This window comes from Myotis yumanensis, unplaced genomic scaffold (assembly GCF_028538775.1).
Source record: "Myotis yumanensis isolate MYYU_CA2020_CCGP unplaced genomic scaffold, mMyoYum1.0.hap1 SCAF_4, whole genome shotgun sequence".
NCBI lineage: Eukaryota > Metazoa > Chordata > Mammalia > Chiroptera > Vespertilionidae > Myotis > Myotis yumanensis.
The window spans coordinates 24913902-24937492 of NW_027223755.1; the positions used below are offsets into that span (position 1 = coordinate 24913902).

The following is a 23591-nucleotide window of genomic DNA, read 5'->3' on the forward strand; positions in this document are numbered from 1 at the left end:
AGATATAACAGATTATGGAATTAGCACAAGAAGATCTGTAGATATTATACCAATCTGAAATAGCCTATAAAATAAGATTGAAGGAATAAGGATGAGTTAGAGTCTTTAATAAATGAGCAGTTAAGAGAAAATAATAGGTGTTTTAAAAAATGAGCCTTATAGAATCTCTGGAGATTAAAATGTGGATACTGACATTAAAAACTCAAGAGAGTTATTCTAAAGAGGATAAGATGGCTGTGAGGAGTTACACATAAAACTGCACAGAAAGGTGAAGAGATGAAAAATATAAAAAAGATACTGATGCACGGAAGCTACAATAAAAAGTTTCAACATACTTGTAATGAATGTTTGAGAAAAACAGGACAGAAAGACTGGGAAAGAGGCAAAATACAAGGAGATATGGACAAACATTTTGTGGGCCTGGATAGAATATGAGCTCTGTGATCGAGGCAACACACTGAGTCGCAAACAGGAAAAATAAAAGTCTACCTACACTTTAACAAAAGAAATCTATTGCCCATGATAGACAAATAACAAATACTACAAAAACAACCAGAAAGAAAAGACATTATCTACCAAGGAACAGCCACTAGACTGTAGCTTTCTCCTGAGCATATTTATTGTCCAGGAAAATACAGACTCATGCTTTCAAATTATTATAAAAACTATCAAAAACAGACGATTTTCCAAGACAAAAGGTAAGTGGATATTTTATGCACAGGCTGTCTCTGAAAGGATTAGAAAAGGAATAATCCTTTGAGAATATGGACACCGAATCCTGGAGGAAGGAACGATATTCATGGAGAATGGTGAGAAATCGGCAAACAACAAGAATAAATAACAACGAATAATAAAACCAGTTTAAATTTAGAAAAATTTAAACAGTACTCTTTGTCTTTCTGTGTTATTTTATGCATTATTTCTTCAGCTCTTATCACTCCTTCAGTATAGCTATTGAGGTTTTTAAAAAAATATAATTTCTTCATTGTTTAAAGTATTACATATGTTTCCTTTCCTCCTCAATTGACCTTTCCCTGGCCACTTCTACCCCCAGCACATGCCCTCACCCTCCTTCTGTCTGTATACATTGGTTATGCTTCTATTGAGTTTTTAATTTCAAGAAGATGAAAGATGGAAAAGAAGGATTAGATTTAGAGATTTAGAGCTTAGTCTCTGTATTCTTCAACAAGAAGATGGAGATAGTAATAGATTCTGTGAGTCAAGTGCACAGTTACATGTTTTAAGTTAATCACCAAAAGAAAACAGAATTTATAATTTCCAAGTTGCTAGAGGGACTATAGGAGAATAAATAAATCCAATTGGTTCAAGAGAAGGCAGGAAAGGAGAAAAAAAAGAAGTAGAAACAAAGAAGATACATGAGGGATAAAAAAAAGCAAAATGAGTTTGTAGCAGTAATTATAATACACTGAAGTGTATGACACCTGTCAGGTAACAGAGGGGGATTTTGTGTCTGAGCCAATAACATAAAGCTGCATGTTGCTTATCACATGCACAACTAAACCTGCATAAGGACAAGGACAAGCTGAAAAAAAAGATGGAAAAGGGACACTTTCTCTTGGAAAATACGAACCAAGAGAAAGCTGGTAGTTATATTGACATTAGAGAAAATAGACTTGAAGGAAAAACACTCCTGTGGGGCAGAAAGCTTTTCCACCAGCCGGTGTGTGACCGACTTTTCTTCCCCAGGAGACCTCGTACTTGTGCTTTCATCTCTGCCTGCAGCAAGGTTGGAGGCTGGCATCATATTATCTCCGCTGTACAAAGCACAAGACGACCATGTCGAGAGGAAAAGGTCTTCTGACATTTTCTAACATTTTCATTTGGTGTATCTGGCGTACTTGTTCTAAAAGGTGCTTTGTTGTTGTTTCCGTGTGTGTGTGTGTGTGTGTGTGTGTGTTTGGGGGTAGTATTTTTTATTATAATCACTGTGCTCTATTTGTTACCGAGATGTAAGCCCACTTAATGTAGTTTAGAAAGTTAAACCTGGCAGAAAATGTACACATTATTATTATTACTACTATAACAGTTTTTTTTAAATTGCTGATTGTAATGAAAACATGAACTTGAATCTCTTATTCTATGTCTTAGTTTCTTAGATAAAATGGATTGTTTTACCAAATAATATATATGAAAACCCTTTGAAGGGCTCATATATGTGAAAACGTTTTGCAAAGTATTAATATTAAAGGTACTTTCTTACTAGAATATTTTAGAGTCTACATATATTTATAAGTTAATATTTTATTTCCATTTTACCAAAAGTCTTTTAATGGAGTTATACTTTCCCCAGAATCCAGTTTTAAATCAAATGGGACAACATCTGAAAAAATGTATTTTAGTAAATTAGACTAGAGGAGGAGAATACAAATGAGGTTCTATGTGAGGTTATCTTGACTTATGAATGTAACTAGAGGCCAGGTGCACGAATTTGTGCACCAGTGGGGTCCCTAGGCCTAGCCTGCAGGATCGGGCCGAAACCGGCTTTCTGACATTCCCCGAGGAGTCCTGGATTACAAGAGGGTGCAGGCCAGGCTGAGGGACCCCACTGGTGCACTATCAGGGCTAGGGAGGGATAAGGGAGGACTCCAGGGCATGTCCGGACCCCAGCAGCAAGGTCACCTACCAGTCAGAGCGTCTGCCACCTAGTGGTCAGTGTATGTCATAGCGACTGGTCGACTGGTTGACTGTCTGCCCCTGGTGGTCAGTGCATGTCATAGTGAGTGGTTAAGTGGCCTTAGCATATCATTAGCACATTATGCTTTGATTGGTTGAACAGACGACCAGATGACTGGCCACTTAGCATATTAGGCTTTTATTATATAGGATTTTTATCAATGGGTGCTCAGCAGTCAACACAAGGCACCCTCAGTGCTGTGCTGGCCAGTGACCATGAACATAGACATCACTGTCTAGTGGTGGGCACTTGTTTGTTGGCGACTCCACATATAGACTAGCCCCCTAGAACCTGTCTCCAATTAATTTTAAGAATTCTCAGGCTAGATTCAGATTCTGGCTCTAACACCTACTTGTTCTACATTGCAGGGCAAGTTTGTAGCAAATGCAAGGTTCTATCTCATTAACTGTAGTATGTGTGTTTCTTCTAAGGCAGCGGTTCTCAACCTGTGGGTCGCGACTCCTTTGGCAGTTGAATGACCCTTTCACAGGGGTTGCCTAAGACCATCCTGCATATCAGATATTTACATTATGATTCATAACAGTAGCAACATTACAGTTATGAAGTAGCAACGAAAATAATTTTATGGTTGGGTCACAACATGAGGAACTGCCAGAAGGTTGAGAACCACTGTTAAAGAATCTTAACCGAGGGTAGGAAACCTTTGCAGGTCTTATAATTATCACACTGATAATTATGAGCCTGCTCCAGTCTCCATTTCCATCCTCAAGAGATCTGCTCACAACTCCTTCTGCATTATTTTCCATGGGGGGAAGCTTCTGAATGATCAGAATAGGAAACTCACTGAAGCCCATGGCACCCCAGAGTCCTGGGTTCTGTTTCAGCTCTCGAGCTTCCAACTCTGAAATGCCAACCAGCCTCTGCCATTGGAAGCTAAGTACCTCTGGAGGCACTGATGCCAAGGTGCCTAATGAGATATGACATGAGAGGACTCCAGGGTGATGGGCCAGGATGTCCCTGGCCAGCAGCCTGCCAGAATTAGGAGCAGGGATGCAGCGATGGTAGCTGAATTCAGAGCTGCCAGCAAGGAAGAACTGAGGGTGTGTGAGGACATGGTGGGACATTTTCTGAGCAGTGGTGCCAGGAGGCTGCATTTGGGTGCAACCCAACATTCCTTCAAGCTAACTGATATTAAATATTTATCTTGTGGTTCAAGTGCCTAAAGTACGACAATGAACAAAACAGGGCTGACGCAAACTCACTGAGGATCATTTCATCTAAAATAATACAAATAAGAATACCAAAGAGGAAGCCCAGTCAGCAGGCACTGGGAAAGCTGGCCGTGGGCTCCACAGGGCTGGGTTAGGAAGGTGAGAGGATCATTTCCAACTGAGGAGTCAGCCGGAAGCATGTCGGAGTCAAGGAATCATGGCGCATGTAAGGAAGAGTTCCAAAGCAGCAAGATGGGGCCACTGTCACCACTGCTCTCTCGTTCACACATTCTTGTACACACAGAACCTGCCCCTTGCAAGGATGTCTTGAGAAAAGATTAACATGGGCTCTCGGAGCCCCTGGGAATGATGGCGTTGGTGAGACAAGGGGATGCTACACAGAGCTTGCTGGGGGATGGGAGGAAGGAAGATAGAAATGATAGGAGTCCAGCAGCAGGGACTTAGCACATGCTATTCAACACAGTTCCGTGGTCAGCATTCTGCTGGGTTCACTGGGAGAGAGGAAGCAAGTGTAGGAAACAATTCTTGTCGTAAGGAACCTGCTATATATCAGGGGAGAAAGCATTCACACTCACAAAAAGGGGGTTGAATGAGCTGCCATGTAATCAAGTGCCAAATTATGTGGTACAGACCCTAAGTCTCAGGAGCTCAAAAAAGGACACCTTACAAGGGCCGGGGCCGTTTCTGAAAAGTTTTCTAGGAAGGCCAGCAAGCATGGAGGGCACCCGCATGGGCAAGAACTGAGGAGTGGGCCACGGGGGCAGGGCAGGGGGAGCACGGCTGCCTTAGCCCCTAAGGCAGGGGTGTGAGTGGGGGGCAGTCTGGGCTTCTCACTGCAATACTGACACTAACAAATACTTTCCTGAAAAATTTTTTCAGAATGTGTCACTGAATGAACACCTGTGTGATTTTTTAATCAACAGGAAAGAATTGCATTTCATTAGCACTCTTACTTTTGTGCCCATTTTGATGTTTCTCCACCTGTTTAAAAAAAATCAAACCCAGTCTTACAATGACCAATCAATTTTATTTACTTGCCATGTATGTTTTGTGTAACATAGGGTAACAAAGGTAAAGCTCTTGGTGGAAAAATATCAGTTAGGCTCACCTTTTATCAACCTCCTTTATATGAAAGTATTTTACTTTAATTCTTCACACAGAGAATTTAATATCAATATTAGTATGAATTCTGCCTTTGGCATTTACGTTTTCAGAAAGTTAACACAAGTTAATAGAAGGTGAGTCGGGTTATTAAGTACTTTTTCATAAACTCAGTATTTCATCCGTAATTAAATGCAAAGCATAATAAAACCTCATACAACTTGGTAGTTTTCAGGAGGCCAGGGAATGGGCAGTTAGGATGTAGCAATGTATTTTCCAAGATCATTAAGGAGTATTTGTGCTATGCATAGATTTTGCTTGAATTTGGAGGGTAGACTAGAAAGCATACAGAAAGCCTTCTTAGATTGGCTATGCATTAATGTTTGATGTTTACAGTTAAAAAAAAATCCTTACAGAATCACATAAATAGTAAAAGGAACCTCTTATTGGAATGAGAAGAATTCCTTTTTGAATTTTACCAGGATTACCTCTGGATCAAGGATTCCAGCTGGCCACTGGGGGGAGACTCATTCACGGGTCCTACTGATTCAAGTTTAGAAAGACCAAGCTGTCTTTAAGTCTAGCCTTCCTGACCATTTTGTCAAAATATAGGCTCTTCTTGTGAGGCTGAGGCAGGCACCAGTTCATTCTGTAGCCTTGAAATTTTTCTCTGAGACAAAAAAGAGTTAAAAAGAACCCCTGAGCATCAGGTGTGTGGATGTCAGGTCTGAAAAGCCCCCCCCAGGAACTGGAGGAAGCAGGCACTGTGTGTGTGGGCTCTCTCTCCATTGCCCTGAAGGACCATAGGGCGGGTACAGGAGGAATCAAGAGCCATGAAAAGTTCCATGGTGAGGATGGATTATACTGAGGCCGAGAGGGGAGACTTTTCATGAGAGCAGAGCATTCCCACACAGACAGCAAAGTTGCTCTGCAGATTCATTTTTCAGCCTCCAGCCCTGTGTTCCTTTTTTACAGAAACTTAGTGGGAAGGGAAAAAAAATGAACTTGAAACCCTAAATATACACTATGATCCCCTCACCCCACAACTGGATGCCTTGGACTAGAAAATGACAACTATGGCTCCTGAGGCAAAATGATTTAAGGTGCTTTACAATGAGGTTTGGATTTCAAAAGAAGCACAAATGATAGTTCCTGTTCTAAAAACTTGAGAAATGGGCTTCCACATCCTTCTGGAGGCCAGGAAGACAGAGGGTGGAGCTAAATGCTTTCCACCTAAGGAAAATTTCAACGTAGAAAATCAGGCTTCTTTGTGTATGAAGCATTTTAGAACTTGACAAGGATTCCCATGGGTCAATATTTACCCAGTCCTCTCTTCTCTACAACCTATGGTATCTTCAGGGGATTTTCAAGAGATGCTGTGTGCATGCCAGGAAATCAGAAACCTTAGTTTCACTTGTGGGAGAGTTTCCAATCCAATTTAAATAATCTAAACTATGATCCAGCAAATAGAAACCCACACACGTTTGTAAAGGTACAAGGAAGAGGAGGGCGACATGGAGACAAAGACATGCTTTGGAATCTTAGCACTTTTCGGGCAAAAGATTTCAACACAGACTAGAATACAATGGACACCCGGGGCTCCAAACCATTAAGAGGCTATTCTGTCACTGTACTGATGTTGCTGGAGGTAATACTACCATATGTTTTAAAAAAGAAAAATGACATTACAATGAAGAAACACATGAAAAGGGTAAAACCAGGTAGAATGAGAAAAGTGCTCTCCTAGAAGCTACAGTGCATCCTATGGGTGTAGCACAACCTTGAGAAGTGACCAGAAGCCCTGCACACTCTAGGTCTGCTTCCTTGGTTGTGTCATCTACTTGCTCTTGTCAAAGTCTAATTGGAAGAAGAAATCATGACTTCAGAAATATGAAAAATATGAAATTTCCTTAACCTTACACATCTCATAAAATGCATTCATTCATTGGCAGATATTTTAAGGATTATTCCTATTTATTTTGTGTAACAAACTTTTTGTGACATTAAAATTTTGGTTAACAAAAATAAGGGAAGTGTCTCCACAGAGGATGCCTATGAACTCTGCTCAAAAGTGGCCTCTCCTCTTTCAACCCATCTCCAATGAACAAAATAGAACATCAGCTCTCTTTTGTGACTTCTATCCCATTGCTGGCCTTCTTAGGATACTCTCATTGCTTTGGACCAGTGGTTCTCAACCTGTGGGTCACAACCCTTTTGGGGGTCGAATGACCCTTTCACAGGGGTCCCCTGAGACCATCGGAAAACACATATATAATTACATATTGTTTTTGTGATTAATCACTATGCTTTAATTATGTTCAATTTGTAACAATGAAATTGGGGGTCACCACAACATGAGAAACTGTATTAAAGGGTTGCGGCATTAGGAAGGTTGAGAACCACTGCTTTAGACTCAAGTAGATTTACTTTTTATATCCAGAACTAGCATCTACCATAAGAGCTTGCAATGATTGCCTTAAATTAAAACACTAAAAAAATTTTTGCATTTGCCATTTTGATGTTCTAAGATTTTATATCTGGAAAGTTGATATAAAAGATATATTTGGTTTGAGTTTTAATTCTCCTGTATACTCAAAGTCTCCCATTATACTTATATGGTCACAGTTATAAATATTCTGAAAATGTTGAGAAGATGATAAAAGTTGCTGACAGAAGCAAGTGGACCTAACTACAATTTTATGATGTGACATCCAACATCTCAAATAATCTTCAAATTAGTGTCTTGGTTGTGTGTGAGCTGCGTCAGTTTGTATTTTTGGCAGATGACAGGAAGGACACATGTTTCTTTACTGGGATCTGTATGTCTTGAAATGGTAAGTCAATAACCTCCCTGTTTTAGGTAAGAAATCAGTTTTCATTCAATGAGCACAGTTTTCAAAGAAGTTCAATATTTGAAGTACCTACCAAAAGCTGTCCAGCAAAGCAGACAAAAAGGATAAAGGCAAGCAGGAGGAACGCAGCTCCAAAGGAGATCCCGAGGATGGAGGTTCTACAGGAAAGAGAAAAGAATGGGTTAGTGTGGGGAGAGTTTCTCTCATCCTGGAAAGCCGTCAGCCATATCTTCATCTTAATTAGGACTTAATTAAATGAGGACTTCAATCCTCACTAAATTTTTTGAGAAATGAAAATGGACGTAAAACAAAACTGAAAATATGTCCATAGAAAACTACGTCCACAGTTGTGTCTGGTTGACTTGTGATGATGGCTCATTAAAACCACCCTATACACAGTCCTTTATTAAAAAATTATCTTTTTTTGGACTCACCTATGCAACTAGCACTTTCCGTCACCGTGTCCTCTTCCCTGCTGTTGATGTTTTGGCAGCTGCTGCCTCCAGAGCATTCTTACTCCTGTTCACTTAGGTAACACTGAGTCTTCACCCTCCCCACTACAATCCAACCAGATTCAACTTCCTTAAAAAATAAATGCATCTAAGTGTTTTTCTGAAGTTCTCCCAAGGTTTCACAGGCCTTGGCTTTTACATTCTTGCACGAGTCAATGAACACACAAGCTTTCTATGATCATGTGAACAATGTGCCCACTGAGTTACAGATTGTGCTACCAACAGGTTACAAGTATTTATAAGAATTATATACATTTCTGAGCAGTCCTTTAAAAAATTAAAAAATGAAAGCCTCGTAAGCCTTCATTTATTCCAAAGATAAAAGGGGTTGGGGGGTATCAAAAGAGCAGAACTATAATGAATAATCAAAGATGAAGAAATTCAAATGGAACATCCAAGGAGAGGTCAGGTGTGTCTGAGACCATAATAAAACTCATGCCAATGACACTGGCTAGAGAAACTGAAGAGAGAGAGAAGAGCAGCAACACTCCGAATGTCAATAGACAGATGGAAGATCTAGATGCAAGTCAGCAACAAGTTGAAATAAATCTCTAGTGGGAAGGTGTTTATATACCAAATACACCTATAGTATTGACTCAGCTCATGCACCAGGCCTATGTTAGGCTGCAATGTCACAAAGATGATTAAGATGTCAACCATATTTTCAGCTGCTTACAGTCTAGTAGAGATAAGCACTGTTTGTCTCCTTACCTTCTAGAACATCCTTCCTTAAGACATCACTCCAGTCCTCAGACCCTGGTTGAGGCCACAGAGGCCCTGGCTTCCACCAGTTGCCCTAGCTTCATCATCTCCCCTACACAGTCTCAGAGCCTCCTGCTCAGACAAGACAGTGAGGAAGGAGGGGACTGTGAAGCAGTGCACACCTCAGAGGGGTGGACTAAAGAGGAACACGGTAACTCCTCTGCTGAACTTTTGTTTGCCACCTTTCTCATCCATTTTATTCTTATAAAATAAGCTCTCAGGAGTTTCATTTGACTCTATGTTCACCTGGTTCCTTTTGAATATCAAGGTAATGCCAGACTCAAAAGGTTGAGTTCAGAAACATTATTTCTTTTTCTTAGGTCCGAAACTGTTTAGATAACAAACGAGTAATCGTTTATTGAAGGTTTGGTAAATCTCAACTATAAAACCATCTGATGAGGTGATGGTGATGATATGATGATACGATGACACAAATTAACATCCATAGATCATTTACTACATGCCAAGCACTCTTCTAAGGACTTCATATGTATAGTTAATTTACTCCTGGATAGAAGTTAATATTATCACCTCATTTTACTGATGAGAAACTGAAACCCAGATATCTTAGGAGACTTGCCTAAAAGCTATTTCTCTATTAAGTTGTGTGGATGACATTTGTGTTCATGAAATTGTATTCCTGATCCATGATTAGAAGTAGATATGTCACATTTCTGTCATGTTTACTGGTTCTATTTTTTAAGTCAATTTGGAAAATTTTCCTAGAAAATTATCCATTTTATTTAGATGTTCAAATATAAAATATTATATTATTCTCTTGAAAATTTTAAAGTCTCCATATTTGAAGTAATTTCTTTTTGTACTAAATCTTATTTTTATCTTTTTTCTTTAAATCAGACTTTTGAAACTTTGCATGTTTGTTGATTTTCTCAAAGCTTTTGGAATATTATTAAAGTCTATGCATTCTGATAGTTTTTTAGATTATTAGTTTCTGATTTAACTTCAAAAAAATCCGTCTTCATTTAAACTTAAATTGTTCTTTTGCTTAATTGTTACTTGTTGCTAATCTTTTGTATTTTCTAATAAATGTATTTAAGCACATAAATATTCCCATTATTACCACTTTAGCCAAATCCCATAGCTTTGATTTATAGCTACTCAATTGTCATTCTTTTCTAAAAGGCCTGTAATTTCAATTTCAATTTCCTTTTAATACAAGAGTAATTCAGAAGTCTAATTTATAAATTCTACAAAGAGGCTATTTTTGGTCTGTTCTTGTTATTTCTAATTTCAACAGATTTGATTAGAGATTGTGCTTATTATTTATACTTTGACAGTTTATTTTTCTTCTAGGCTGTGATCAACAGGCTTTACTTCTATGATGGTTTATGGCTTTTTAAAAATGATATGTATTTTCTATTTTTCTGGAAACAAAGCATGTTCTCTAAATATATCTATTCAGAGGGCCTAAATATATCTATTCAAATCCCCAGTGGGCTGACTTATTGACTCAATTTGGTCTGTCAATTTTAGAATGCATTAAGATTTCTAAATAGGATTGTGGATTTGTCAATATATCTGAACATTTTAATAGTTTCTCTTTATTTACTTCAAAGAGATGCTGGAGTGCACAAAGATTTATGATTGTTAAACTTTCTTGGTGACTGTACCATAATAGGTCTTTTGTCATGTTGAATGCCTTGCATTTGAATTCTGTATTGTCAGAAATTTATATTACTGCTGCTTTCTTTTTTCTGTAAGCTGTTTCTCAAAATAACTATTTTCCATCTTTATTTCCAAACTTTCTCTTTTAATTTTAGGTTGATCTCCCATATATAATACAAAAGTGTGGCCTTTGATTTGTAGCCTCAATCTTTGAGCTTCTGTCCATGAATAGGATATTTTTATCCATTTACACTTATAAAATTCGTTAATATTTGAGCAGTTCCTTCCATCTTATTTTCTTAAAATGTATAGTAGGATTCATACAGAAAATCACCTGCATGTGAAGTTTTGTGTGAAGATTTAAAAAAAATCAAATTTAATATGTACATACACATTTAAATGGTCTATTCTATATGTGTCAGGTTTGATAGACTCTCCTTACAATGAATTTTTCCATTTCATCTAATTTTAAATCTTGCTGGCCTTGAGTAACTTATAACATTCCATATTTATCCTGCCAATGTCTGTAGGCTCTGTAGTGGATTCCCTTGCATTCCCTATATTATTAGTTTGGATGCTTTGTGATTATCTCTTTTTCTTTCTTGATCAGTTTGGTAATGGTTTAGCAATAATTAAACTTTTTCAAAAAATCAACTTTTGGCTTTACTATTTCTGTATTGATTGGCTTCTATTTTATCGATTTTTTCTTCCTCCTTTACCAATTATTCCCTTCTACATTCTTGATTTGCTCTTTGTTTCCTGGCTTCCTAAATTGGAAACTGAGACTTTTTATTTTAACTGTTTCATTTTCTTTCTTTCTTTTTCTTTTCTTTTTTTTTTAGCATTTGAAAGCTACAAATTCCTCTCTAAAATGACTGCTTTAAGTACATACCAGATAATTTGATGTTATGTTTTGATATACAAAGCACTTTCTATTTCTCTTGTGATTTCTTATTTGACTAGTGTATTCAAATGTATATAATTTAACAATAAAAAGATTGAAATAAATTTTGAAAAGATTTATTAATAAAGATGGAAACAATAAAAATCTTGCTCATTGTTCCAAGAATATATGTATGCTGGGGCTACTCCTATTGAACATTATACCGGAAGAGCTAGCCAGGGAAATTAGGCACAAAAATAAAATAAAGGCATCAGATTGGAAACAAACAAGTAAAACTATCTCTACTTGTAGATGATACGATCTTGTATTTAGAATACGATGTCACAACCTGGCATTCAGACCCAGAGTGGCTCGAATTCTCACTGACATGCTCAACCTGAGGCTGTCCCGTGTTCCTGTCCATGGCGCACAGACCCTCTTGTTCAGTTGGAGGTACCCTTTATCTCAGGGAACAGAAATACCACCAAGCAAAGTAATGGCTGCTCAAAAGCTCTTAATTATAACCATTTATCATGCCTGTTCTATCAAAAGCATGTTCAGGCCCATTAAGCATACCATGATGTTATATAACATAAGCAATTTTAATTAACATTCTGGTTGCAAAGCTGTTTCTTTTTAAAACCCAAGTATAACTGATTTATGTACTTACTGAAAAGCAAAGCTGACTCCTCCCTGTCATGAGGCAAGGAAAGTCGCATTTTTTTTAGTGAGGATTTTCGACTTTGGCACTTTAATCAAGTATATTGTTACAGTAAATGGAAAAGGCTGATTCAGGACTAGGTCCTTTCTCCTCTCTGGTTTTTCCCAGCCAGTTCATTGCTTAAAGATGGTTCTGACAGGGGCAAGGAAGCATGTTTGCTGAGAAAGAAACCAGCAGAGATTACAGACTCCTCCCCCACCAAAAAAGTCTGAAAGTTATATTAGTTATAAACCATTTAAATGGGTAAACAAAGCCTTTCTTTGGAATTCTAGTTAGTGCCATGGCTCTCTTCCCTCTGTGCTCTCACTTCTCCTCCCCCAAGTAGTGATATGGGTCCCTCCATCAATGCTCTGTGAACCTCTGACACATTTATTTAGCAAAGATGATGAGAACTGAGGGAACTCACAGACCCTCAATAAAAGAAGTAATAAATAATATACATCAGTAAGAAGAAAAATGAAGAAAGGAATTTTTAAAAAGCATCAATGAGCAAAGAATTGGTAAACAATATGGGTAAATCTAAATAAATATTGACTATAATTACTATCTGGACCTAAAATGATAAGAAATAATTATAGAAGAAATATAACGATTACCTTTAAAATTAATTAAGTTAAGAATACATATATTTTCTTTTAACTTAATAAAGAAAAAAATAAGTTAGGAAGGGAAGAAAAGCAAGGTAAATGAAAATAAGAGGGTAAAGCGGGTCTATATATATCAAAGAAAAAATCAAAATACAAATAAAATAAAGCATATATATATATATATATATATATATATAGTAATATGCAAATTAGGCTGGGACTCTGTAATGGGTCACGACCAGACAGGAGGAGGTTGCGCGTGCAGGTGAGGCCTGGAACGGAGACGAAGACAGAGGCAGGGGGGCCTGCCCGAGCTGGCGTGGTGGCTCAGGTTGTCCCGGAGCAGACCCAGGCAGGGGGGCCAGTGCTGAGCGAGTCAGGTGCAGGTCCCAGCCCCCAGCCCCTCTCACCCAGGCTGGCCACACCCTCATGGGATGAGGGTCCCCGCTGGGGGCCTTGGCCAGCCTGCAAACAGCCAAGAGCCCCTCACCCAGGATGGCCACAGCCTCATGGGGTGAGGGTCCCTGCTGGGGGCCTTTGCCAGCCTGCAAACAGCCATCAGCCCCTCACCCAGACTGGCCAGATACCTCAGCAGAACCCCCACCCTGATCCGGGACACCCTTCAGGGCAAACCAGCTGGCCCCCACCCATGCACCAGGCCTCTATCCTATATAATAAAGGGGTAATATGCAAATTGACCCTAACAGCAGAATGACTGGGAATGACTGGTCACTATGATACATACTGACCACCAGGGGGCAGACGCTTAATGCAGGAGCTTCCCCCAGGTGGTCAGTGCACTCCCACAGGGGGAGCTCTGCTCAGCCACAAGCCAGGCTGATGGCTGCCAGTATAGTGGTGGTGGTGGGAGCCTCTCTCGCCTCCTCAGCAGCACTAAGGATGTCCGACTGCAGCTAGGCCTGCTCCTCACTGGCAAGTGGACATCCCCTGAGAGCTCCTGGGCTGCCAGAGGGATGTCTGACTGCCAGCTTAGGCCCAATCCCCCCAGTGAGCAGGCCTAAGCCAGCAGATGGACATCCCACAAGGGGTCCGAGCCTGCGAGAGGGCACAGGCTGGGCTGAGGGACCCCCCCCGAGTGCACAAATTTTTGTGTACCGGGCCTCTAGTATAATATAATATAATACAACATAAAGCTGGTACAAGAGGTGCAGCTCTCAACTATGAAGGGACTGGAGACTCAATATGTTAGCCCCATAACAGGAGGAGGCTGGAGACCAACAGGCAGTCACATGGGCAGAATGTGATTGAGCCTCAATAAAAATTCTGAACACCAAAGGCTTGGGTGAGCTTCCCTGGTTGACGACACTTGGTGGGTATTGCCACACATGGTGGCTGGGAGAAGGTAATCCCTCTATGCTCCCCTGGGAGAGAACAGCCAGAAGCTCTGCATTTGGGCCCCTTCTAGACTCTGCCCTATGTGTCTCTTCCTTAGGCTAATTTTAATGTATCCTTTCCCTGTAATAACTCATTCAGTGAGTTACACACACACACACACACACACACACTCAAGTTTCAACTCTTTTTATTTGAGGAGCCCACAGGCCTTCCTCTGAACTTTCTGACTGCCAACACAAAGAGGGAAATGCAACCAGCACAGATTTCACAATGTTCACACTCGAAGTCTAACTTGTTGCTCAAGAAACACATAATAACTGGTGATGATACTGGAGAGAATGGACTGCCATAATTAAATAACATATGTATGGGTCCTCATAAATAAACAATTCAATAAAAGAGAGACACGAAAATAAAAGCAACGACAGAACAGACATCTCCTTTTAAAAGTATAATGTCATGAAATGTTCTTCTTGGTCCCTGGAAGTCTGTCATCTTTGACTTCATCTTTTTTTTGTTGTTGTTAATCCTCACCTGAGGATATTTTTCCATTGATCTTTAGGGAGAGTGGAAGAAAGAGTGAAAGACAGAGAAACATCAATGTGAGAGAAACACATTGATTGGTTGCCTCCTACATAAGTCCCCACCAGAGCCTGGGCTGGGGAGGAGCCTATAACCAAGGTATATATATGCCTGTGACCTGAATCAAACCCAGGACCCTTTGGTCTGGAAGCCGATGCTCTATCCACTGAGCCAAACCAGCTAGGCCATCTTTGACATCATCTTTTAAAATGCTGACTCACTTTCCTCTCTTCCAACTCCTTCTCGTGGGTGATAAACTATCTTAATTATGATGTAGAAAATATAAAAAATACTTATTAGGAAGATACAGAAAATGAATGAATTTATCTACTTGAGAGTAATAATAAGGATCCATTTCCCTTGGTAGTACTTGTATCGTCTATGTAACTTTTTTAAAAAAGAGAATGTTTTATTATTTTGCTCTTTGAGAAGATTATATAAATTATTAATCCAAATACATGACAGAGATGTAAGAACTTTTTTTTTTTTTCCTCACCTGAGGATATGCTTCCATTGATTTCAGAGAAAGAGAAAGGAAGAGGGGGAGAGTGAAACATCAATCAGTCACCTCCTGCACATGCCCAGACCAGGAATTGAACTTTCAATCTAGGTATGTGCCCTGACCGGAATCAAACTCACAACCTTTTTGTTGTATGGGATGATGCTCTTACCAACTGAGCCACCCGGCCAGGGCAATGCCCAGCCTGTAAGCCTTGTGCATGCTGGGACCATTGTTTCTCTCTTGAACCATGTAGCACAGGCCTGGCACTTAGAAGGAACTTAATTTGTTAACTTTTTTTAAAGTAAAAAACTTGTAAGTTGACATTAGCAAATTTCACTTAAGTTTTAGAAGAACTCAATTGGCCCACACATTTTAATGCTAACTTATGGGGGAGGGGAAATCTAGTGGGAACACTTTCCTAAAAGGGGTCTGATAGCTTTGGATTGTACATATATGAGTAATATTTTGATTTGTTATATTTCTATAAAGCCTTAGAATGGGCTCAGTGTTCAGAAGAATATCCTCTCGAGTACAGAGAGAAAGACAGACTTTTCATTTCTAGTTTGCTTTCTATCAATGAGACAAAATGTAACCCAGCCTTAGCAATTCAAGTTGCCCACAAATGCTGGCTGTGCCCCAGAAGTTAAACGCAAATGCTCTAAATTATACTAAATTAAAAATGATTGTTTTGCCTTAACAGAGTAGGTAACAACAAGGGGAAAGAACATTTATCTTAAAATTTATTTCTATATCCCCAGTTATCAAAAGACAAGAGATTTGTTTTCTTTTTCTTTTAGGCTGTAGAATGGGAAACATCTGTTTCTTTAAAGGAAGTCAGTTGGTGTACACTTCATTCATTAAGAAGATGAGGGAGAAAGACAATCCAGGAATCACAGAGTGACTGGATTTTCACCAATAGGTGGGACTAGCAGGAGTCCGCCCCAAAGTGTGAACCTGTGAAATCCAGCTTACCCAGTTTCTCCTGTCTGTTTCAGGTCTGTCCTGGGAGAGGCCAGTTGGACAGTGACTTGTAACAATCAGAGATGGGGGCAGGGCCTGGACTTCATGGAGAAGACTGTGAAATCAGAATGAATGGGTGGGCTAAGTGTGCCCAGAGCAGGTTTTGTCCTTTCAATATACATGATGTTGTTTGTATATTAGAAACAACATCGGGCAATTTTGCCTTTTTTGGTAAAGTTTTCCTGGGCGATATTTCTGAAACTGGGCATCAGAGTAATATGAAAATCAAAGCAGAAGGAAACACTGGAACATGAATCCACATGTCCACTTTGAAAATCCAATATTTCTATAACTAAACATGATGCATGGAGACCACTTAACTTCACAGGTCCTGAGGTCTACCCCTTCCACCATCACTGTGGTATGGTACATAACCCCTCTGTTTAGAAACTACCATCTCCTCACACCCTTAAGCATCATGGGCCAGCAGGATGGTACCAGATGAGAATCCCAATGGAGAACCACATGCACTTACTTTGGTAACACGAGAATCTGCACGATAAAGATGCAGAAGAAAATGAGGCAAGCACAGGTCACGTAATATTTGAACGCTGGCAGTGCCGTGGCTCGGTACTAAGGGGGAGAAGGAGGAAACTGTGAGTGGCAGTTCAGTAAGAGAAGGGCTGAAGCAGTCATCTAGCAGCCTAACTCTACCCAGTTCATGCATCACACTCCTACATTATAGACGGTGGCACAAATGAGCTGAGGACGATGGCTGTTCATCCCCGGCAATGAGTACTTCCTCCCTCCAAATGAGCTGTAACTTCCAAAGACCGTGACTTATATAAGCCGGCATGTTCAGAAACCCATTTAAAGGTAACTGAATCAATCACTCCATCAACGAGAGAGAGCACCTGACAAGTGAGTGACTGATGGACCAGTGAACTGAGTGAACTGTGCGGGAGCCCTGGTTCCCTTGTTGCCCACAGTTATTTGGGGAAAGCAAATAAATTTTCACTTAATATTTCACTTTTGAATGCTACTGAGAAAATGTAATTTCCTCCTTCAATTTACTAGTTTTAGTAGTTTATTTTGTTATTTATTTTAGTGCTACTTAGAGGTAATGTGTAAATTTACAAGCTAGGGAAGCCCGGCAGGCTTTGTCTAGGTCCACATTCATTCTGTTTGCTTGTCTGAGCCTGGCTGATGGACATTCCTTCTACTTGTCCACGCAGCTTTCGATCCCACCCAGGACTGTACACTGACCAGTGTAGCTGCCCACCTGGGACTGCCCCTGCCTGAGTTATGCAGGAAAAACGACAGCCAAAGTTGCAGCTGAGACTATACTGCTTCTCAAAAGAGTTTTATAATAAAATGAAAGGAAATAAAGTTTCTGTGGCAATGCTATTGAGACCCCCGGACAATACTGGCAGGCTGCATTAGCTGTATCTGCACAGACTGCTCCCCAAGTTATGGGAAGTTATAGTATGAATTGCTGGGGTTTTAGCCACTGGGGTTTTAGTGAGGGATGCTGGATCTCTGGGTGCTGAATTGAAGTTTCTCTTCCTTGCTACCTTGTATCCTTCCTGCAGGGCTGAAGAGCAGGCTGGTGATAGATGGACAAAAAGCAAGCTTAAATCTCAATGCTCTCTCAACCTCGCCTGAAAGTTGGCCTCTGCAAATATGTCCTCATGGGCAATGTCAGCAAAAGTGGCATTTTAAAACAACGATCACCTTCTATTTGCTAGAATGTTTTTCTGATGAATTTTGTGACTTACTAGCCGGGATAATTTACATGTTGATGAAGGAGCTACATTAGCAAAAGCGCAGAAATGTGATTACATTCTACGCATTCAATTACATCCTTATCTTTTCCCTTCTGCTGGGCTTTGTGCAGAGCTATGAGTTATAGAATTAATAAAGGAGATGGACTTCTACCAGGAAGGGACTACTTTACCATTTACACATTAAGTAACCATCAGTATGTGTTAAAGTTATTCAAGGAAAAAATGGTCAAAATAATAGTAATGAATTATATAAAACATCATTATGGTAAACCATCTGTAGTCAATATGTTGACTTAGAAGCAGACAATTGATCTTCTTGACCACTAGTAAAAAAAGAAAATTTTGGTGTAACTGCATAATCCAACCCTGATGAATTTTGGGAGAAATTTTGGTATTTGATTTTTTTCTGTTCAATATCCATAAAACAATGAACTGAATTCCCTTAATAGCATTTTAAATACAGTAGCTTTTGTTCAAACTAAGACTGTAATTACATGGTTGGATAATAAAAATCGCCTCTAACTTGTTCCTTTTTTGTATCAACACAAAACAAAAGGCAAATCAAATAAAGTTGACCTAGAGCAGTTGTCCTTTCTATAACAATTATTTAATTCATTTTAGAAAATCCATGTTAAACTTGACATGTAAAAATTAAATGTCTGCTTATTATGTGTGCCTGAAATAGCTCTTATTTTATGATTCATAATGTGAAAGAATTGAGATGCAACAAAACCTAAAAGTTTGAGGTTTCTAATTCTCCCAAACACGTTGACTGTAAATCTCATATTTTTGTCAAAAAGTTAAAAGTATTTGTGCAAAGTCACTGTAAATTTATCAGGAAGAATTTGTTTAGATCACGCTCCTTTCTTTAAGCTCCCAATCTCAGATGTGTTCCAGACATCATATACCACCAGGAGTATTGAGAATGATGACTAGCCAGAAATGAAGCTTGGTTCCAAGAACTATGACAAAACAATATATGCATGGAAGAATTATAGAAAAGGTAGAAAGAGTTGGATATAGCTAGAGGCAGTTTAAATGTCACAAGTAAGAAAAAACACGAGTATAATTTCATGAAGAAATTTGAAAAACTAAAATGTCATAAAAAATGATTGATTTTAAAGAAAAATATAGCTTACCTCTTTTTCCAGTATTTTATTGTAGAAAAGCAATGAGATTCTCTGAATGTCTTCGGACTTGAGCCATTGCCTAGAAATAAAAAGGGCAGACATCATAAAACCAAACCTCCAACCAAACATCTGGAACTACTTTTAAAAAAGTGACTTGCATTCTTCTTTCTTTATTGTAAATCATCCAAAATTGAATATTTTAAAAAAGGTACAATGCCAAATAACTGGATATGGAATCCACAAATATAATATTCCTATTCACACTGCCCTCCTTGGAAAATTTGATATTAGCAACCATCTGTTGTACCAGCTTGAAACTCAAGTTATCCTAACTAAATAACTAGGGATTCAAGTACATTATTAAATGTGTTCCCTGATGTTTTACTGAAATCACATGGTAGTGTCATGTCCTGAAGCATTTGGTCCACAGAGAAGCACTGTATTTCTGCGTTTATACCAAGCAACACATCACAGAACGTCAAACCCATTTAGAGTCCCTTCAAGTTCTGGGCAAGGAGATTTTGCTTTTTACCCTTACTGAAAATCCTTTCATTGTTATGCTATGTTTTGTTTTCTTTATAATATTTTTTTCAATTAAATACATATAATTACAGTTGACATACAATATTATATTAGTTTCAGGTGTGCGACTAGTGATTAGACATTTACATAACTTATAAAGTGGTCCCTATGATAAATCTAGTACCCATCTGACACCACACATAGTTATTAACATATTATTGACTATATTCCCTATGATGTACTTCACATCCCCTTGACTATTGTAACTACCAAGTTGTACTTCTTAATCCCTACACCTTTTTCACTCATCCCTCAAACCCTCTTCCATTTGGCAACCATCAAAGTGTTCTCTGTATCTATGAGTCTGTTTCTGTTCTGTTTGTTCATTTATTTCATTTTTTAGATTTCACATATAAGTAAAATCATCGTTATGTTTTTTTATTTCTATAAAATAAAAATAGTATTTGAAGATGTTTTACCAAAATATCAGTTGAAAATACTAATATAAGAATCAAGCAGTTCAGATCACTAATATTATGTTAACATAAACACATGTGAATAAATACATACATGTCACTCAGATGTTAAAAGAATAAAAATTATATGGAAGTATGCATGCTTACTCATTGATTGACTCACAAAAATCTATCTTAAGAAATTAGTTGAAATAGAGAAAGAGTTTAATGAAAGAACTTTTCATTGGAATGCTCTATATAATCACAAGCTAAGCGGAGACACCAGACATATGACCAAGCAAGCCGGGTGTGCAGTGCCTGATATAATAATGCATTTGGCCATAAAATTAACATATATTTTCTGAAAAAAAGTTAAGTAATAAAAAAATTGAAATGTGTGCATCAAGAAAAATATCTAAAAATAAACACCAATAATGACCAACTGGCTTGAGTCATTAACTGATGAATTTATATTTCTTCTTTCCTAACTTCTCTTAAGTATGTTAATAATTACAAATATAATAATCTGAATTATAATGAATATGCATAGATATGTATATTTCTACAAGTATATATAACCTTAGGTCTACATCTATATCTATATATAGGAAGAGAGAACATATACATATATGAAAACATTAGAGATAAAATCCTATATAATAAAGAGCTAATATGCAAATGGTTGCCATACCCTCATGCTGTCATGCCTTAATGGCTCAGACACTCAACACTGGGGAGAGAGGAAGGGGGACCAGTCAGGCACAAATGAGCTTGAGAGAGAGGAATGGGGACCAGCCAGGCTGCGGCCTGGGAGAGGGACAAGCCGCACACCCCGCCCGGGCGCCAGCGGCTGTGCCTGTGCCTGCAGCCTGGGAGAGGAACAAGTCGCCTGCCCCATGGTCCCGAGCGCCAGTGGCTGCACCTATGCCTGTGGCCCGGGAGAGGGACAAGCCACCCGCCTCGTTGTCCCAGGTGCCAGCGCCTGCGGCCCAGGAGAGGGACAAGCTGCCAGTCCTGTGGTCCCGAGAACCAGCAGCTGAGTCTGCAGATGTGGCCCGGGAGAGGGATAAGCTGCCCGCCCCATGGTCCCGGGTGCCAGTGGCTGCACCAGCACCTGTGGCCTGGGAGAGGGACAAGCTGCCTGCCCTGTGGTCCTGAGTACCAGCAGCTGCATCTGCACCTGTGGCCCAGGGGAGAAACAAGCCGCCCGCCCTGTTGTCCTGGGTGCCAATGGCTGCGCCTGCGGCCTAGAAGAGGGACAAGCCGCCCACCCTGCAGTCCTGGGTGCCAGCACCTGTGGATGCAGCCCAAGAAAGGGACAAGCTGCCCGACCTGCAGTCCCGGGCACCTGTGGCTGTGGCCCAGAAGTGGCCCAGGCAAAGCTGCCTGTCCACGGTCTCCTGCAGCTGTGACTGGCCCAGGTCCTGGGTGCCTGCAGCTGGCCAGAGGGAGGGAAGCCCGGGTCCCGGGTGCCTGTGACTGGCTGGAGGAGGGAATCCTGGGTCCCGGGTGTGGGGCGAGGCAGAGGCACTTAGGGGTGATCAGGCCAGCAGGGGAGCAGTTAGGGGCGATTAGGCAGGTATGGGAGCAGTTAGGGGCGATCAGGCAGGCAGGCAGAGGGGTTAGGGGCGATCAGGCAGGCAGGTGAGCAGTTAGGAGCCAGCAGTCCCGGATTGTGAGAGGCAGTTGGACATCCCCTGAGGAATCCCCGATTGGAGAGGGTGTAGGCTGGGCTGAGGGACGCACCCCCCACCCCATGCACAAATTTTGTGCACTGGGCCTCTAGTATTTTACATAAAATTCCAAAAAAATTACATCTGTTCAAACAAAAATCAATTCACACGAATTTATTAATATAGAACTTTCCAATCCATTGTGCATCTGCCTATGGATTTGGACTCCTTGAGAGGCATTCGGGAAATAAAGGGCGAAGGCCTTTGAGGATCCAGGAGAAAAGCCAGGTGAACTGTTACACTTTATCCAGTAATCAGTCACTTACTGATTTCAGGTTAGGGCCCCTAAGTGTACATGAGGTCTCAGATTTGCGTTAACGACAAGTTACCCCTGGAGACCAGCATGTCTGAGGAGGGACATCTCCAGGTCTATGTGGATATGCTGTGCCTGGAACCCCTGGAGAGTTAGGAAGACTCTCATGGTGCCGACCATGATGAGTGTGAATGTCCCACAAGACTCAACGACAAGCCTTGCACTTTCAGTCGGGGCACAGAAGTCAGTAATGTGTCCCAGAACCATCACCATTAAAACTGGGAACTATATATAACAATACTTAAAAAATATGTATTTTTATTGGTTTTAGAGATGAAGGGAGAAAGGGAGAGAGAAATAGAAAATCAAAGATGAGGGAGAATCATCGATCGGCTGCCTTCCGTGTGCCCCTCACTGGGGATCGAGCCCATAACCGGGCACGTGCCCCGACGGGGAATAGAACTGTGACCTCCTGGTCCATAGGTTGATGCTCAACCACTGAACTATGCTGACCAGGCAATAATAATTTTTGATTCAAGGGTATAATCTTTAGATTCAGGGAAACAGACATATTTGGCAATTCTTATTATTACATTAGCTGCAGAAATATGTAATTGCCCTCTTTTATGAGACTAATTGTAGGAATCAAAGGTTGGTTAATATAGAAAAAGGACAGAAAATAAAATTTAGATATATTTTTACTATACTCATTTCCAGAACTGTGTACTTATGAAACTATGAATCATGTATACAGGTAGCTTATTAAAAGTTTTTTCTTTATTGAGAAACATCTAACTTAAAAATAGTCCTGAATTATATAAGCTTGGAAATAAAATGAGTGAAATTTATAAAGGGGAAATAAAACCAGCTCATCCCTAAGTTGCAAAGCCCCCTAATTCCAGTCCAGATTTCAGTTACCTATCTGTCTGTGTCCTGTAGGTAGCAGGAAGTGCTCAAGACCAGGTTTCTCTTTCCTTGTGTCCCTAGCACCTAACACTGAGTTTTGTAAGCCATGAACACTGGACTGATACTTGAGGAAATGACTTAATTCAAGCCACATGTTGCATTTAGGGCACATAAAGGATCTTTAGGCAGGTGTTAATTCATTGTGCCAGTATATCTGAATTACAACTGTAGCCCGACCAAGATAGTTTATTGGGTATATAGTCAATTACACACACACACACACACACACACACACACACACACAAGCACAATCATATAATTTTCTCATAAACCCTATAAATATTTTAAAACAAATACTTAAAATGAACAATGTAGAAGAAGCACACAGTTTGAAAAGACATGCAGCTTAATTTTGGAGGCAGAGTTCTAGGTGAAAATCATTTACATTTTTCAAGAGTCAACTTTCATGATAA

The 23591-nt window shown here is 39.8% G+C and overlaps 1 protein-coding gene across 2 annotated transcripts in view; it reads right to left on the minus strand.

Moving 5' to 3' along the window:
- ADCY2 (adenylate cyclase 2) overlaps positions 1-23591 on the minus strand; it is a 283755-nt gene that overhangs the window by 51921 nt on the left and 208243 nt on the right. For both annotated transcript variants that reach the window (XM_070411956.1, XM_070411955.1), the window contains exons 13-15: positions 19259-19328; positions 16868-16965; positions 7915-7999 (exon numbers count right to left, since the gene is read on the minus strand). In XM_070411956.1, coding sequence (XP_070268057.1) covers positions 7915-7999; positions 16868-16965; positions 19259-19328 — 253 coding nt within the window. The remainder of the gene's footprint in view (positions 1-7914; positions 8000-16867; positions 16966-19258; positions 19329-23591) is intronic.